The sequence below is a fragment of the Moschus berezovskii genome, chromosome 16 (genome assembly GCF_049115385.1).
Source record: "Moschus berezovskii isolate FMDL1 chromosome 16, NW_MosBer_1.0, whole genome shotgun sequence".
NCBI classification, from domain to species: Eukaryota; Metazoa; Chordata; class Mammalia; order Artiodactyla; family Moschidae; genus Moschus; species Moschus berezovskii.
In genome coordinates, this window is record NC_142475.1 from 47,009,329 (window position 1) to 47,026,869 (window position 17,541).

Below are 17,541 nucleotides of genomic sequence, written 5' to 3' on the forward strand. Positions count from 1 at the left end.
TCTTTCACGTCGATAAAGTCTGCCTCCAACAAACACAATATCTGTGTTTCACCTCCATTATATTGAAATTCCTGATAAAAAAAGTGACTGTGATAATAAATTCACTGTGAAGATTTGAGTTTATCTTTGTCAAATTACCCAGCTTGGACTCTTTCCATTAAAAGATCATTTTTATTGTAAGTAATTCTTCAATTTTTAACCCTCTTCAAGTTGTCTGCTGGGTTTATAAAAGCTTTCCATTGGAAATGCTCTACTTTTGTAAATTTGTGATTGAGTTCATCTAGCTCTCAGGATCATTTCACATATCAGTTCAGTTCAGTCGCTCAGTCGTGTCCGACTCTCCGCGACCCCATGAATCACAGCACGCCAGGCCTCCCTGTCCATCACCAACTCCCGGAGTACACTCAAACTCATGTCCACAGAGTCGGTGATGCCATCCAGCCATCTCATTCTCCGTCGTCCCCTTCTCCTCCCGCCCCCAACCTTTCCCAGCATCAGAGTCTTTTCCAGTGAGTCAACTCGTCTCATGAGGTGGCCAAAGTATTGGAGTTTCAGCTTTAGCATCAGTCCCTCCAATGAACATCCAGGATTGATCTCCTTTAGAATGGACTGGTTGGATCTCCTTGCAGTATAAGGGACTCTCAAGAGTCTTCTCCAACACCACAGTTCAAAAGCATCGATTCTTCGGCGATCAGCTTTCTTCACAGTCCAACTCTCACATCCATACGTGACCACGGGAAAAACCATTGCCTTGACTAGACGGACCTTGGTCGGCAAAGTAATGTCTCTGCTTTTTAATATACTATCAAGGTTGGTCATAACTTTCCTTCCAAGGAGCAAGCGTCTTTTAATTTCACATATAACACAACTAAAAAGAGTTGTATGTAGATATAAAACAAAATGCAGATGCACAACTTTTATGCTAATGGTACCAGCTAGAGGCAATAGGAAATAAAATGTTATACCTATAGTTCTTTCATAAAGCATTTACTGGAATTTGACTCATGTCAAGCAGTGTGCTTAGTGCTATTATGGATTCAAAGATGTGTGGTAACGGTCCTGGCTTGTGGCTTAATAGGGCAACCTAATCACCGGGCCATCACATTTCAGCTTGATAATGCCAGAGGGAAGCCTGGGAACCCCTGAGAACACCCAGCAAGAAACTGAGTTGGAGTGGGCTGGTCAGGGAAGGTTTTCTGGAGGAGATGCCTATGCTCAGCCTTTAAGAATGAGTAGCAATAAAGCACACAGAGAATTGAGGATGAGGAAGCTGGACAGATGGCACATTCCATGGGAGGAGACCAAGGCAAAGAGGCGTGGAACTTGGAGGAGCACTAAGGAACAACATTCTTGGTGTGTCTGGTGTGAGTGGTGAGGGAGGGGTGCTGCATGAGGAGACAGGGGCCAGAATCGAAACAGGCAGGTGTGTTCCATATGGTGTATGTGTTTTATCCTGAGTGCCATGGGTGGCCCCAGAGGAAGAGCGTTGCATGATCATATTCCCTTATGGAATGACGGGCAGAATGGAAGAAAAGCTGGGAAACGGAAGGGTAGAAAGCAGGGGTTTTTTTTTTTTTTCTTTCATCTGGACAAGAAATAGTGAAGACATGAAATAGGGTGCTGGCAATATTCATTGGAAGGACTGATGCTGAAGCTCCAATACTTTGGCCATCTGATGCGAAGAACTGACTCATTAGAACAGACCCTGATTCATTAGAAAAGACCCTGATGCTGGGAAAGATTGAAGGCAGGAGGAGGAGGAGATGACAGAGGATGAGATGGCTGGATGGCATCACCGACTGGATGGGCACAAGTATCAGCAAGTTCTGAGAGTTGGTGGTAAACAAGAAATTTTATTCATTCTGCCTTTTTCATGAATTTTTTGCACAGCATATGCATAAAAGTCATACTTTAAAAAAGGCGTCATTTTAAAGTACAAGTTAATCACATACTGCAAAGACATGATTACCACGTTTTCTCAAAGTATCTATGAATAATCCCAAAGTATTTATGAATCCCAAAGTATTTATGAATCCCAAAGTATCTATGAATAATGGTATTGCATACGTGTTTTTCCTGATTTTTATCACAGTCCTGTGGTGAAGAAATTTCTTGTTTTTAAGAAATATGTACTAAATATTTATGTGTAAAGAGGTTTCATATCCACAGCTCCAAAAAATGTGAACTATACAGGTGCATAATGCACACACACACACATAGAATAAAAGCTAATCTCAGAAAATGTTACCATTTGGGAAGTTTGGATGAAAGATATCTGGGAAGTTTTTCTACTATTCTTGCAACTTTTCTGCAATTGTCGAATTATTTCAAAATAGGAAAGTTAAAAAATGAGAAGAATGGATGGCTTTAGCAATTTTAGTGGACAAAGTGGACAAGCGAGCTTCATTTCCCCTTGTGCCCACCAGCCCGTGTGCCCTGCCTCTGTGTCTTCAGCGTAGTTCCTAGCAGGTAGTGTGTTCTCATAAAGTTTATTGAATGAATGAATGACCTAATGAATGAGAAAGTGGACACAGGGAAGAGAAAAATGTCTTTCACGTCCATAGGTAGTAAAAGAAGAGAATGATGGTCCATTAGAGGGTTGAAGGGTTGATGATGACATTTAGAAGGTCGGGGTGGTCTGGGATGCCAATATTAACTTTATAGAGGCAGAGGTGAAAGGTAGAGGCAATCCTGATGCAATAGCAATGGCTTACATTTAAAACAGGAGTGAATCAGCCTAGGAAAAGAATAGCTTTTCCGCAGAAACCTCAGGAAAGATGAATGGGAAATAATGCAGATGAATTTGAAGAGGAGGAGGAGGCAAGATAGTAAGGGAATTCCTTCCTGATTCTTCTGTTCAAACCCTCCAGCAGCTCCCATTCATCTTCGAATAATAGATGAATCCTTACAATGAGCTTGCAAGCCCAGCAGATCCTATGGCCTGCCTCCCTTGCCTCCTGCTCTTCCTCTAATCAGGGTCTCTGCAAGGGCAGTCCCGCTGCCAGATACCTCCTTAGGTACCTGTCTGACTCCATCCCTGCCTGACCTTCACATCCCACCTTTTTGATGATACCCATTCTGACCACCCTACTCAGTGTTACAAAACTCTCACTCTAGACTTCTGATCTCTCTAAATGCTGAATCTCCTGTCCACCGAATGACACACAGAACCGTTTACAAACGGTCGCATTCAGTTGTGGATTCGGTTTATTGTTGGTCTCTCAAACCCATCAGAATGTAAGCTTGAGATGGCAGGGATTCAGTCTTTTATTCATTTGTGTCCCTGACACCTGAAAAAGTACCTGGCATTTGTTAGGTAGTCAGATTGGGGTTCCCTGGTGTTCAGACAGTAAAGAATCTGCCTACAGTAAAGGAGACCTGAATTTGATCCCTGGGTCAGTTAGATGCCCTGGGGAAGGGAATGGCAACCCACTCCAATATTCTTGCCTGCGAAATCCCATGGTTTTCCCTGGGGGTCTACAGATCATGGGGTCACAAAAGAGTCAACCTGACTGAGTGACTAACACTTTAACAACACAGGCACTCAGATATTTACTAGATAAATTTTGAATACATGAATGAATGATGGCTTCTACTTTTTTCTCTGAAGTGACTCAATATAGGAAGAGAACTGAGGGCATCAATGAAAGACTAGTTTCAAATAACTGTTTGCCTACCTAGAATAGGTATAAAAGAGTGAAGGAAGTAATAGATTGAGAGAATATAACATGTCAGGGGTCCTGCCTCTCTTGATGGCTTGGAGAACAGATAAGATGGGAATAAGGAATGAAAATTCTGTGAAAAGAGGATGTTTCTTCTTTAATCTCAGAACTCAGGTCCCCACCTCATGCTTCTGGAGTTGGTTCTTTGTACTTCCCTTCCTCAGTCTTTATCAGCCCTTTAAAAATTATTTTGCATTATCTTTCCTCCACCAGGCTTCCCTGGTGGCTCAGATGGCAAAGAAGCTGCCTGCAATGTGGGAGAGCTGGGTTCAGTCCCTGGGTAGGTTGGGAGGATCCCCTGGAGAAGGGAATGGCTACCCACTCCAGTATTCTGGGTTGGAGAATTCCACGAATTATACAGCCCATGGGGTTGCAAAGAGTTGGACACGACTGATCAACTGTCACTCACTTTTCTCTTCCCCCTCTAAACCATGGCCCTGTGAGAGTGGAGATTCTTGTTCACCCTTACCGTCCCAGTGGCCATCATGGATTGGAGTCCATGGGCAGTGGTCAGTACAAGTTTGTAAATAAACAAATGAATCAGTTGGTGCTGTTGTGGTTTAAGATTGGAATGGAGAAGGAAGTCAATGATGTGGTCTTGAGCTTGATGGTTGACCAGAGCAGAAGCCCAGAGTTGAGGCCAAGACTGAATGGGAAAGCACTGGGACAGCAGGAAAACAATGGTTTGGGAGAAACAACAAGGAGGATGTATTTCAGGTCTTTATGATTCTGGAATCTGGGAGAAGGAGCAGCCTCTACTAGGAAAAGATATGCAAAAAAAGTTAGGGCCTTATAGGCGGGCTTAGTGGAAGGTGGAGAGATTGTTTGGTGAAGAGACTGAAGCTGTGGAGGATCTTGTTTGCCATAGATTGATTGTTGGACACAGAGGAAAGGATCACGTGAGCTGGGGAACTGGGTGAAAGCATAGCAGATACAGAACAACATGGGGATGGACCTTCATTTTCTATTGTCTTTTAGTTTTTCTCTTCCCTTCTCTCTTCTTCCTCCTCCTCTCCTTCCCCTACTCTCTCATTCCCTCTCTTTCATCAGTAAAGATGCAAAATCCATGGCATGCTGGAGTGACTGTGAATAGGACTTAGGGTTTCTAAGGGAAGAGGAGGCTGGAGAAAGGAATCTCCAGGCATTAACTCCAAGATGGTCTTTATCTCTGTGGTCACTATGCCTCCTTCCTTCTCCATGATAGCTTAAAAACTCACGTCTCAAACATTCAGGGTATCTTAAGGAAATGGATATCAAAAATAATGAAGAAGTAGAGTCATCCTGACATTGGTAATAGCTATTTCCACCTGTGTCCTTCAGTGAACTGTAGCATCTTAAACCTCTAAGGAGGCAGCGAGGCTCACTCTTTTCCAGGGAAATCAGGTATCCTGGTGTGGGGAGACTGAGAGGAGAGAGGTTGATTTCCCAATGCGTGTGGCTGAATTGAAAAATGCAAGGTTGTTTATTATGTTTTTAAAATACAGTGATGAGAATGACCAATGAAAAGCAATACTTCAATGATTTAAATGTTTATTATGTTTTTAAATACAGTGATGAGAATGACCAATGAAAAGCAATACTTTAATGATTCAAATGTTGAGAACAATTGCAGTTGAAAATAATGTGCTTGCAGGGATTGCAAAATATCTTTACCTGCTGCTGCTTCCACTTCCACAGAGCCCAAATTTGTTATTCATTTGTTTTCATCATGCCAGTTGATGATATTGATCATATAAAGTTGATGTCTGACGTATTTGAAAATTGGAAATTTCTGGAGGAGATAAAACATCTTGTGTGATGAAATATGATTTCTTTGTAATTGTTCACAGAAAGATCTGCCTTTGGGGATCTGATTCATTCATTCAACAGTTATGTATTGAGCACCTGTGTGCCAGGCAGTGTGCTAGGCTGTGGGCCAATATAGTGGTGAAAAAGTAAGCAGGTCACTGTTTTCATGGAGCTCTCATTCTTGTGGGAGAGACAGATAATAAGTAGATAAGTAGCAGTGTAAGTAAATAGGCAGTGAAAAGTACTCTGAAGAAAACAAAGGCAGATCAAAGTCTACAGTGAAGAGTCGGGGTAGGGGTCTCTTCTAGAGGGAGGCTTCCTCTGAGGAGAGGGCGTCGGAGCAGAGCTCTTAGGGAACTGAGGGAATAAGTTTGGGTTAATCAAAGTGAAATAGGATAACAGGGCTTGGAGTTGAGGGCAAGTAAGGGTTGTGACATGATGATCTAATTAATGTTTTTAAGAGGTCACTATTTGTCACGTAGAACATTCTCTTCAGGAGAAGAGTGAGGAGAAAGTAAGGAGAAACAGGGAGACCGGTGTTTCCTAGTTCAGAAGATGATGTTGGAAGAACATGTTCGCTTACAGGCCTCCTGGAGGAGTCACCAAGGCAGAATATATTGTGCCAGGATCCTATTGGGGGAGAGGAGTGGGGGGAAGAGGAGGCATCCTGGCTGTCCTCTCCACTGGCCACAGCCAACATTGGTGATTGGAATAGAGTGGCAGATGAGAGAAAATAAGTTGTCACTTTTAGTTTATATTTGGGAGGGAGAGCTGGCTGGATTTAAGATAAAAGGATATGAGGGAAAGAGGAGAATCAGAACTTGCCTTTAGGTTTTTGAGCTGATTGTCCAACTGAATGGTTTTGAATGAATGAGAGGGAGCCCAGGGGAGCCGTGAACTGACTTGCTAATTTTGAGATTTATCAACCTTTACAAAGGATTTCCAGCTTGTGGATTTTACTTGCCTCAGGTCCTTCTCCTTTCCCTTCCTGCAGTAGTATTTGGAGAGCTTCTTTAATTTACACATGAGAGGTAGGAGAAAGTGTGAAGTGATAGGAAACAAGTGTGCTAAAATAGAGAAGGAGCCATTGTCCTTCCGTCCCAGGGCTCTGGCCTGCATCCTGTGGTGTTTACCTGTGGTGTGAGGGCCATTTTACTTACCTTGATAAGTGGCATGGGAGCATTCTTTTTGCCTTAGGCTGTTCTGGTCTCATGAAATTGCAATTAACCTGAATTCTTTGACTATTATTTTTTAAAAAGTTAAAAGTGTTTTAGGCAAGGAAGAGAAAAAGTACTGAAGGTGGAAGGCAGAAGATTCTTGACTTTAGGCTACATAGAGATCATAGGGGTTTGAATGAGAAAGCCCCAAGGATGTGGCTGTTTACATGGCATTACATGGTCAGTAGTTTTCAGTGCACACAGAGAAATAGCAGGACACTTGGGCAGCATTATAGGTTCTTATTTGCATCTATTTAATAAGGAAAACTGTTGATTCCTATTTATATGTTATGTCTATAAATAACTTAAAATAACAACTTTCATGTCATTATGATTTTAAAAATTCTACTTTGCCTTTGACCTAAACTTCATAGTCTCATTAAACACACATTGTTTATTGATAACTTACCACATGCTGAGGGCTTCCCTGGTGGCTCAGATGGTAAAGAATCTGCGTGCATGCAAGAGACCCAGGTTTGATCCCTGGGTTGGGAAGAACTCCTGGAGAAGGGAACGGTTACCCACTCCAATAATCTTGCCTGGAGAAACCAGGACAGAGGAGCCTGGTGGGGTACAGTCCCATGGGGTCGCAAAGAGTCTGAACAACTGAGCGACTAACACACACACACACACCCCTATCTACCTACCACATGCTGGTGCGCACACACACACACACCCCTACACCTGCGCACACACACACACACCCCTACACCTACCTACCACATGCTGGGCCCTATGAGGTGCCAGACACAGGAGAATAGGAGGTCAGAGTCCCTTATACTGCAAGGAGATCCAACCAGTCCATTCTAAAGGAGATCAATCCTGGATGTTCATTGGAGGGACTGATGCTAAAGCTGAAACTGCAATACTTTGGCCACCTCATGCGACGAGTTGACTCACTGGAAAAGACTCTGATGCTGGGAAAGGTTGGGGGCGGGAGGAGAAGGGGACGACGGAGAATGAGATGGCTGGATGGCATCACCGACTCTGTGGACATGAGTTTGAGTGTACTCCGGGAGTTGGTGATGGACAGGGAGGCCTGGCGTGCTGTGATTCATGGGGTCGCAAAGAGTCGGACACGACTGAGCGACTGAACTGAACTGAACTGACCCCAGAAGCTCGTGGTTAGCAGAGGAAACTAACACCTATACATTACATAGTCTAACCATCATGCCAGTGAAGCGTCACATTGCCAGGGTTTACAACCTTCCAAAAAGTACAGGGGAGGAAGACATTATCCTAAAGAGAAAATGATGTTTAGTCCCAGTGGAGGAGTGAGTGTTTGACAGGCAGAGGAAAGAAGAGGCGGTAGGGTCTGACATGAAGAACAACCAAGGCAGATGGGAAAGGACATGGCACGCATGGGCAGTTCTCAAGTCCAGGGATGCCGTGTAACTCTAAACCCCCGGGTGGTTGGATGCTTCAGTATCTTGATACATTCCGCCAAGGATCTTTTTTTGGCTTTTCTATGGATAATGTGAGTGGAGCTGAGACATTGTAAGCTGAAGAATGGACATGGAGTTGCCATGCAGGGAAGATCAATATGGTGGCAGTAGTGAGAGTCAAAGGGCGGGCGTAGAATACAGGGAGAGCAGCTCAATGGCTGTTGTCCCAGGCCAGGGGAGACTTACTGAGAACCCACCCCAGGACTGGAGGGTAGGAATGGAGAATGCAGGACAGCTCAGCAGTCTCTTCTAGATTGGGGGTGGTTGACTTGAGAGTTATATAATGTCGGGAGGGGGATAGGATGATTCTGAGGTTTCTGATTTTTAAGAAGGGGTTGAGGAGATTGCATGTTTGGGTGGAAAGAATGGGCAGATATGAGTTCAAATACCAACCTTCTTATGTGTTTGGATGTGTTACTTAATTTCAAGCCCCAAATATAAAATGGGGACAAAGAATCCTGTCTTTAAGCATTTTACTGAATATTATAGATCGTGATGCTGTCCTTTGAGTGGACTTAAAAATACAAAAGGAGGGGCAGATATAGGGCAAAGATAGTGGGAATTTAGGAATCTGAGATGGTAAGCATTTCTTTCACAAACTTTGTATTATTCACTTTTTGTCATTATTTCATTTAGTCCTCATAGCCAGCCTATTGGTGTGGGTAGTATTATTACCATCATTTTACATGAGAGCATGTCAAGGCTTTGTTGTTGTTTAGTTGCAAGTTGTGTCTGACTCTTTCTCGACCCCATGGACAGTAGCCCGCCAGGCTCCTCATGTATGGGATTCACCAGGGAAGAATACTGGAGTGAGTTGCCATGCCCTCCTCTAGGGTATCTTCCCAACCCAGGAATCAAACCTGAGTCTCCTGCTTTGGGAGACAGATTCCTTACCACTGAGTCACCTGTGAAGTCCTGTTGAGGCTTAGAGGGAACAAGCAACTTGACTAAGACTGCACAGAAGAGTTGGATCTTGAATCTGAACTGAAATTAAATTCTGATTCCAGAACCTGTGCTTGTGTTACCACCCTTTGTAGCCTCCTAAATCTTTTCTTATTTGTACACACATAGAGGATGCATATAATCTAAATCAAAGCCTCTCCAAACCTACCTTACTCTGTATAATAATGCTGATAGCTTCTATTATTCTGTTTGTAAAAACAAAAGTATTGAGTGGAGCCTATTAAGATGAATTTAAAAGCCTATTAAGTTGAACTCATGGGCCTTTTCATGGGTCATGGCCCACAATTTGAAAAATACAGGGACAGAGCTTGAAAAGAATAAAAGGGATTTCTGTGGCTTCTATTATCAGATGGCTTTGGGGTTCATTGTGTGTTATAGTACATACTTGTGTTGTGGTTTCATTTTTTAAAAACTTTCTTTCCATCTGTAATTATTCAGGGAAGATACTGCCCCTCCAGCAACTCTACTGGGTAAATCTACTCTGCCCTTGGTCTCTTTCCAGGCCTAGAAGAGGAGAGTAGAAAGACTGTAGTCACAGGTGACCCAGACAGTGGCAGCACTTGTGGTCCAAGCGTTCTTTCACTAACCTCTCCCTTCTATAAATTGCAATATTTAACTTGTCCTCCCGTGGCTATTTGTGTTGGCCTCCCCACGTGTGACACCCGGGACTTGTCTTTGATGTTTGTGTCTGCAGCATGGAGCTCAATGCCTGGAACAGAGTGGTTACCCAACATGTGCCAAGAGACGAGGGAGGGGACACCAGCCGGGCTAGCCAGCCTTCTCTTGTTCATATGGCCTCCGTCTCTTGCAGACCAACAGCCAGAGGGTTGAAATCTAGCAACTCGGAAGAGTAATACTGACCTCCAGCTATTCTCTTGTCACTGGGTTAGGCCAGTCTGCTTTACCAGGAGAGGATTAGTCATAGATTTTGAGATTCTAATGCAAAGCCACCACTGTTCTCCCAAACACAAGCTAGAAAATTACATTTTTGAAAAACATAATTGTATTGAGGTGATGTTGTGGAAATATATAAAACTTGGGGTGTGTGGAAGTTTACAAAGAGTCTTAATGTAGAATATAATAAATAAGAACCTCTGCAGTGATTATTAATAGAAAAAGAAAACAAACATATTACATCGTATAATAATTGTACCCAAAGCATATATGCACCTTAGCCAGGAAAAGAACAAGAAAAATTTGAGGGTAAAGGGGGCAATACATATATAAATGTGTACATATATGTAAATGTGTGAATGTAAATGAGTGTATAGGTAAATGCATGTAGATAGTTCTGTACATAAATAGAAACCAAGAATTAACATTTTAAGGTCTTATGTTAGCAAAAAGTATGTCTTTTTGCTTCTTTAGTTCAGAATGAGTATAGAATATTTGCTAAGAGAGTTTAGTGCATTTCTGAGATTTACTGAGTCAAGTCTGTGTGATTAAAAAGAAATGAAATTCTGCTTGAATACTCTCTTTAAAAAAAAAAACTTTGTGACTTGGACACTGAAGTGGAGCACATATCACTGAAAGGCACAGGAACATCCACCTCCATAAAAAGAAAATAACAGGCTGAGTTTGCAACTTGAGAAATTTCATATAGGAATGCATTTTTATTTTAAAAAATTGCTAAATCAGTGCAGGAAAATGAGAATCTGTCCTATTTCTACTCCCCTGAGAGACTAGACTGTGTTTCTTGGTACCATGGTCTCAGGGGTGTGTTTCCCCTTGAGCCCAAACAATAGACCAGAGGACTTCCCGGTCCTGCCTAGCCCTGTAATTCAAGTTCATCCCTGCCTTTCAGTGCATTGTTCCAAACAGTAGCCAGGACTCCCTGTGCTCTTAAAAGTATTGCCACTGTAAAAGTCATCACTGACTGGTATTTAAGAAGATTGTGAGTATATTTTCTAAGAGTTGATGTTAAATCAGGATCACTTAATTAGTGTCTGTAGGTTCCTTAGTATAGTCTAACTTCCTATTATGTTGACTTAGTAAATTGCTGTTTCTGCAGGTCAGAAAGGTCTATGATGTCATGTGGTCTACCCAGAGCTGAAACTATATCAGTGTTATCAAACACATATTTTGTGTTTTTCTTTCATGATTGTGCATTATTTTTCTTTTCCAGCCATTGGGAGCAGCAGCTTCAGCCCAAGACCAACTCACCAGTTCTCCCCACCACAGATTTATCCTTCCAAGTAAGATGTATTTTCTCTTAATCAATAAATAACTTTTCTGAGTAGTCTTTTACCTTATTTCAAGTCAGGTCTGGTGCCCACATGTTACATCCTAAGTTAAACTAAAGTGTGTTTCATAGAGACTTAAGTGTACTTATGTAAATTTATTTGGAGCATCACCTAGGAGGGACACTGAACTATTTCAGTACTTTGTCTATGATAGTTGAAGGTTATACATGAAGAAACGATCTTTAACTAGAATTTGTGATTTGGTTGTTAATCAGTTACCTTGCATGTTTCCATCTAATGCATGGGCTTTCTATTTTCTGTCATTTCTGACAAATAGCAGACCATACCCACATATTCTTCCTACCCCTTCCTCACAAACTATGGCTGCATATGGGCAAACACAGTTTACTACAGGAATGCAACAAGCTACAGCCTACGCCACTTACCCACAGCCGGGACAGCCCTATGGAATCTCCTCCTATGGTGAGTAATCCCGTTGCTTTAGCAGTGGTGTTGCATCGTGGGCACACCTGTACGTGTGAAAGTGTCACAGGAGTGGTATATAGAGATGGAGCTCTCGGTCACTTGAGAAAGGGTTATCACCTTTTGTGTCTGAATTCTTAATATGATTGTTTCTAATGAGCATTGTAAGAAGGGGTGGCTACTTATCTTGAGGTCAGAAGTGGCAGATAGATAGCATGGTTCATATGCTCTCTTGCTGTTTGTTTTTTTCCCCCCATTTATATCTCAATTCTTAATTTGCCATTTGAACACTTGGTTCGGGAATCCAAAGTATTCTAGTGCATATTTCTGATAAAACTTCTGTGAATGAAGTCTTTTGGGGGTGAAGATTCATTTCCTATTTATCAGGTGCTGAGCTATGATTAGAGAAGTACAAGCCACATTCAACAAACCCTGGCTCTAAACTTGATGGGAATGGTCATCTCATATGTCAGCGTTATCAACCACTAGGAAAAGTGATCTGTATCGTGGCTTGGGCTGCACTTTAAAGAGCCCAATCAGGAAACATTGAAAGCTCACATCCTCATTTGTTCCGTCCCACCTGGAGATTATCTTTATCTTGGTGTAATTTAACTCAGTTGTTAACAGGGTCAATACCTGCAAATTAAAAATAAAGCCAGAGTTTAATTCTTAAAAATCTTAGGATTCCAAAAATACCTTCTTTCCCATGGAATGGTAGCTGTAATCGTAAACAAATTGCAACTTGTTGGAATATAAAAATATGAATTATTGGCATTTTATTACAAAATAAATAAAACCTAGTGATCCAGAAAAAAAATACATGAAATTTTGGAAATAATGACTGAAAGAAAAGACTAGTGAATTATTTTGTGATCAGTATTCTAATTTTGTTTCTGCTGCTATTGTTTCATAATTTTCTCGGTATGTTGAAACAAATAATGTTCTTCTTTAGGTATTTCATTGATCATTAAAAGGTAAATTATCTTTGTTTTTTTTGTCCTGTTTTTACCCCAGGCAAATTTCCCATATATACATTTTACAGAAATGAAAATCTAAATTATGTATTACTTCAGCTTTTATAGTTTTATTTTAAAAAGATCACAACTGAATGTGATCCAGTAAAGTGTTTTTCAGCTAGACTTAAAAACAGCCATCAAATGGACTTCATAGAATTATCTTTCATTTCCATGACTTCGCTTAGTTTCTCAAAATGATGTTAAATATAGATCAAATTATCTGTAATTTACTTTTAAACTGTTCTTGTGCTGAAAGAGGAAAAGGGTTTCATGATTTGAATTCTGTGACTTCAAATTCTATAATGTGAATTAAGGCAATCCCCCAATTTATATTCTCAAAATTTGTTTATAAGCTGATGATTTGAAATATAAATGTATATTCTAGGGCAAGCAGTATTCAAGTACTATAGATCTATCAATGCTGCCAGAAGGTACCTTTCCTGGTACTGCTTTGGCTGCTACTCACACAACTCTCTTGGTTGTTTTTTTTTTTTTGCTCCTCCCCATTCATTCATGGTTGGGCCCTTTGCCGGTTTCTGGGTAAGGACTCCTCTAGTTTTAAACCATCAACAGATGTTTGTTGTTTGAAATAGTTGGTCCAGTAGGGTGAGATGAGTAGACGTTCTAAGGTTGTACTCCCAGCTAGTAAAGTGAGAATGGGGATTTTCATATAGTAGGTGGGGATTGGGAAGGTGGTGAGAGTAAGGCTTAGTGTCAAGGACTTGATCCCGGAGCCTTCCATGCTTATAAATCTGGAAATGAATAATTCTCAGTCCCGAGCACTTTCCTGATCCACCCCACTTCTTCTCTTTTTGTGCCTTGAGGGCAAGGAGATGCCCTAGTGCTTCTGGCCTGCCATTCTGTTTTTCTTGGGCCAGTGCATGGGAAAATATGGCAGCTTTCTTTTCATTGTTTGCTCCTGGAAGAAAAGCACATAATTTAAATTTATGGGTTTTAACCCTAAACTGATAGTTAAGATTCTGATGGTCTTAGAATTCTATCTCTGAGGATGTGTGTCCCCTGACTTTTTAATTAGACCCAGTGAGAAAAGATAGGCAAATGTTTCCACAGTAAGAGCAGTGGGTCCATGGGGAAGAAGGGGTCATGCCATTCTTCACTGGATCTGCATGGAGTCAACCAATGGGATGAGTTTGCCAGCTTCTAGCTAGAAGCCATGGAGATGGGTGTGGCTATGGGCATTTTCTACCTCTTCCTGCTTTTCTTTACCTGTTCTTACCACAAAGATTCCCATTCTGAGCCTCCAGGCTGAAAACAGAGCTGGCACAGGTGAGGACTGAAAGTATAACAGTATAGCATCAGAGAGAAAAGGAGAAAATACCTATTGTGACCCTGTGAAAAGGAAGTGAGTTTCTGGAGCCATCAAACCACCTGTCTTGGGCAGCTGTTTTTCCAGGGACCGTTTATAAGTGTGGCTTATTCATTGGTTTGGGATTGCCTTTGCAGGGAAAGTGACATTTTTTTAAATGCTAAGGTTGTATTAAGACTGCAATGCAAGGCCATTATGAGGTTGTTTAGAGATACTTCAGAAATTAGAGTAAGCTGTCTCAGCCAAGAGTCAGATTCTTCCGCTGCCTTAGGAAAGTTACCTAAATTCATTCTACTGATGAAATTCCCCTAAAATGGAAATAAACAGTGAGACTACTGTGTATTCTAGATCCCAAAGATATTATTTATCTTAAGTGCAAAGTAAAATTATTCCAAAATGTGAATTCCCTTGGCAGACATTTTCCTCCCCTCCCTCTGGGGGAATTAAAGACAGTTGTTAACTTTCATGACTGTCTTTAATTATGATCCAAGGCTGAGCCTTGTGCAACGATACTGCCAAACCCAAGTCCTGAAAAGGATGTCAGCCTGGTACTTTGGGAAGTATTTGGGGGCACAAATAATTTATTTTCATATTATGTGATTTTTAAAAAGCATACTTTTAAAAATACATAAAAAGGTGTACTTTAGGTTACACTTAAAAAATTATATTTGAATAAATACTTGAAACTACAAGGGGCAGAAGGGAAACCATTGGTTTCCTTCATGCTGTTCTGTAGGACTGAATTCTTTACTATTCTGCTTTCCTTGTGTTTACTTTGTGGATACCTGGGAAAAGATTTCCTCCTGTGTTGCTTAGTTATATGTCCAGTATTGCTACCTCTGACCTCAAAATAAATTATGTACTAAAATCAGCATTGTGGTAGAAAGAGTAAAGAAAAAGCTTTTTAAATGCTATGAGGTTAGAGACTCTGAATCACTTGTTAGAAAAAACTATTTTGATTTTGACATTAACATAACAGTGTTTAGAACAGTATAGTTCGTTTTAATTATGACCATTTCTGGACTGTAAAGATGATCTTAAACTCTTGTAAAACAACACAATTACAGAAGCTAAATTTTGTAACAACTAATCACTGGAGTTAAATTTTATAAAAAGTGGAATTCAGGAAGACAACAAAAAAGAAGAGTGGAGACAGGCATTCAAATCTGTCATAATCCTTTTTTTTTGGTTTTTTAATTGAAGGTAGAGTTAAGGGTATTTCACTCTAAGCATGTTTGGCCTTGGCTATTGAGATAATACTGGGAAGAGTTTGTGACTGGATAGCTGTGGGAGTGTTTTTGTATACTCACCAGCTGTTGAAAATGAACAGATAGATAAGCTATCACTAACTGATTTAGGTGCATTGTGGGCAGGCATCAAGACTGAAGGTGGATTGTCACAATCTCAGTCACCTGGGCAGACAGGATTTCTCAGCTATGGCACAAGCTTTGGGACCCCTCAACCTGGACAGGCACCGTACAGCTACCAGATGCAAGGTCTGTATACATACTGACATCGCTCCTTTCATTAACCCTACAGGATAATTAGGTTCTAAAGTGGACCCTGCTATTCTGTATAAGATGTGGATGATGCTAATTGGACTGGGCTTGGAGGCAAGATGCCTGGTTCTCAGTTGGCTCTTTACACACCTATTCTATGAGCCTAAATTTCCTTATTTTTAACATCCAGGGGTTAGACAGGATGATCACTAACATTCTTTTTCAAAAAACTCTAAAATTTTTTGTAACGTTGAAGTTTTCTGCCTTTACTTCTATCAGTGAAAAAAGGAATGGAAAAAAGTAGGAGTCAGTGATGTAATATCCTAATGTGGACTATCCTAAAAACTCTGGCACTTGTGGCCGTTCAGCTTTTTTCAAGGGGCTATGTTTTCTTCATTTCACATTTCTGGAAATGGAACCGTGATAAGTGTTGACTAAATGATCTGTCAAAGACCAGGAGATCAAATTGACAGTCACTCAATGCATCTTCAAGATATTGCTTCCAAGGACCATTCCTGGGTTCTGATGTTGAAACTGCAGACAAAACATAATGTTAAGTGCATGTCATATCATAAGGATGACAGCTGAAAGTTTACATTGTCAAACTGTTTCAAGAGTAGGCATTACTGTAATTGGCAGATTATTGTCATACATATGTGTCTGTAAGGTACTTGAAATTTATTCTTGCATAATTTAAACATTCTCCTAATATATATATATATATATATATTTACTACTAATTATTTCAATAAATCATATCCTTTCAATAGTGCCAAACTAGAGTCAAATTGCTTCCCAGGTGGCACAGTGGTGAAGAATCTGTCTGCCAGTGCTGGAGACACAAGTTCAATCCCTGCGTCATGAAAATTCCCTGGAGGAGAAAAATAGCAACTTATTCAGGATTCTTGCCTGGGAAATCCCATGGACAGAGGAGACTAGTGGGCTACAGTCCATGGGGTTGCAAAGAGTCAGACATGACTGAGAGACTGAGCACACACTATAGCAGAATTAAATATCTATGTTTTAAAATTTTATTTGCTTGTCTTGATTGAAGTGTAGTTGATATATAATATTACATAAATTATAGGTGTGCAACATAGTGATTAACCTTTTTAAAGGTTATATGTCATTTATAGTTGCTGCAAAATGCTGGCTCTATTCCCTGTGTTGTGCATGTACTCTGTGTACATACATGAGCGTGTGTGTGCTAAGTTGCTTCAGTTGAGTGTGACTCTGTGTGACCCTGTGGACTGTAGCCTGCCAGGCTCCTCTGTCACAGATACAGAGAACGAGCTAGTGGTTCCCAGCAGGGAGAGAGAAAGTGGAATGGACAAGATAGGGGGAGGCCCGCTTTCCTCTTCCCACCGGTGAGCACTCGTTTGTTCTCTGTATCTGTGAGTCTGCTTCCTTTTTGTTATATTCACTAGTTTTATTTATTAGAGTCCACATATAATTGATATTGAGGCAACTTAGCACATAATTGATATCATACAGTATTTGTCCTCCTCTGTCTCATTATTTCATTTGTCATAATGCCTTTCAAGTCCATCCGTGTTGCTACAAGGGGCGAAATTTCATTCTTTTTTATGGCTGAGTAGTATTCGTGTGTGTGTGTGTGTGTGTGTGTGTACATACACGCCACATCTTTATCCATTCATCTGTTTAAAGACACTTAGCAACCTGCTCTTTTTAATAACAGATATAAACATCTTTTCATATCAATAAATTCTAGAGCATCATTTTAATGGCTGCATGGTTTCATAGATATATCTTATTTAATCCATTATCAGACATCTAGAGCAATTCTACAAATGTCTTATGTGCATCCTTAATTATTCCCTTTGAGTAAATTTAAGTGTGGCTACGTAAACTGTTTTAAACTCTTTTAAGGATTTGTA

At 40.8% G+C, this 17,541-nt stretch overlaps 1 protein-coding gene across 12 annotated transcripts in view; it reads left to right on the plus strand.

The window, feature by feature from the left end:
* EYA1 (EYA transcriptional coactivator and phosphatase 1) overlaps positions 1-17,541 on the plus strand; it is a 381,182-nt gene that overhangs the window by 221,595 nt on the left and 142,046 nt on the right. For 8 of the 12 annotated variants that reach the window (XM_055431626.2, XM_088844798.1, XM_088844800.1 and 5 more), the window contains 3 exons: positions 11,261-11,330; positions 11,656-11,801; positions 15,503-15,640. In XM_055431626.2, the coding sequence (XP_055287601.1) occupies positions 11,261-11,330; positions 11,656-11,801; positions 15,503-15,640 (354 nt within the window). Of the gene's footprint in view, positions 1-11,260; positions 11,331-11,655; positions 11,802-15,502; positions 15,641-17,541 lie in introns of those variants that run through there. The other 4 variants (XM_055431627.2, XM_055431630.2, XM_055431629.2 and 1 more) reach the window with 4 other exon arrangements.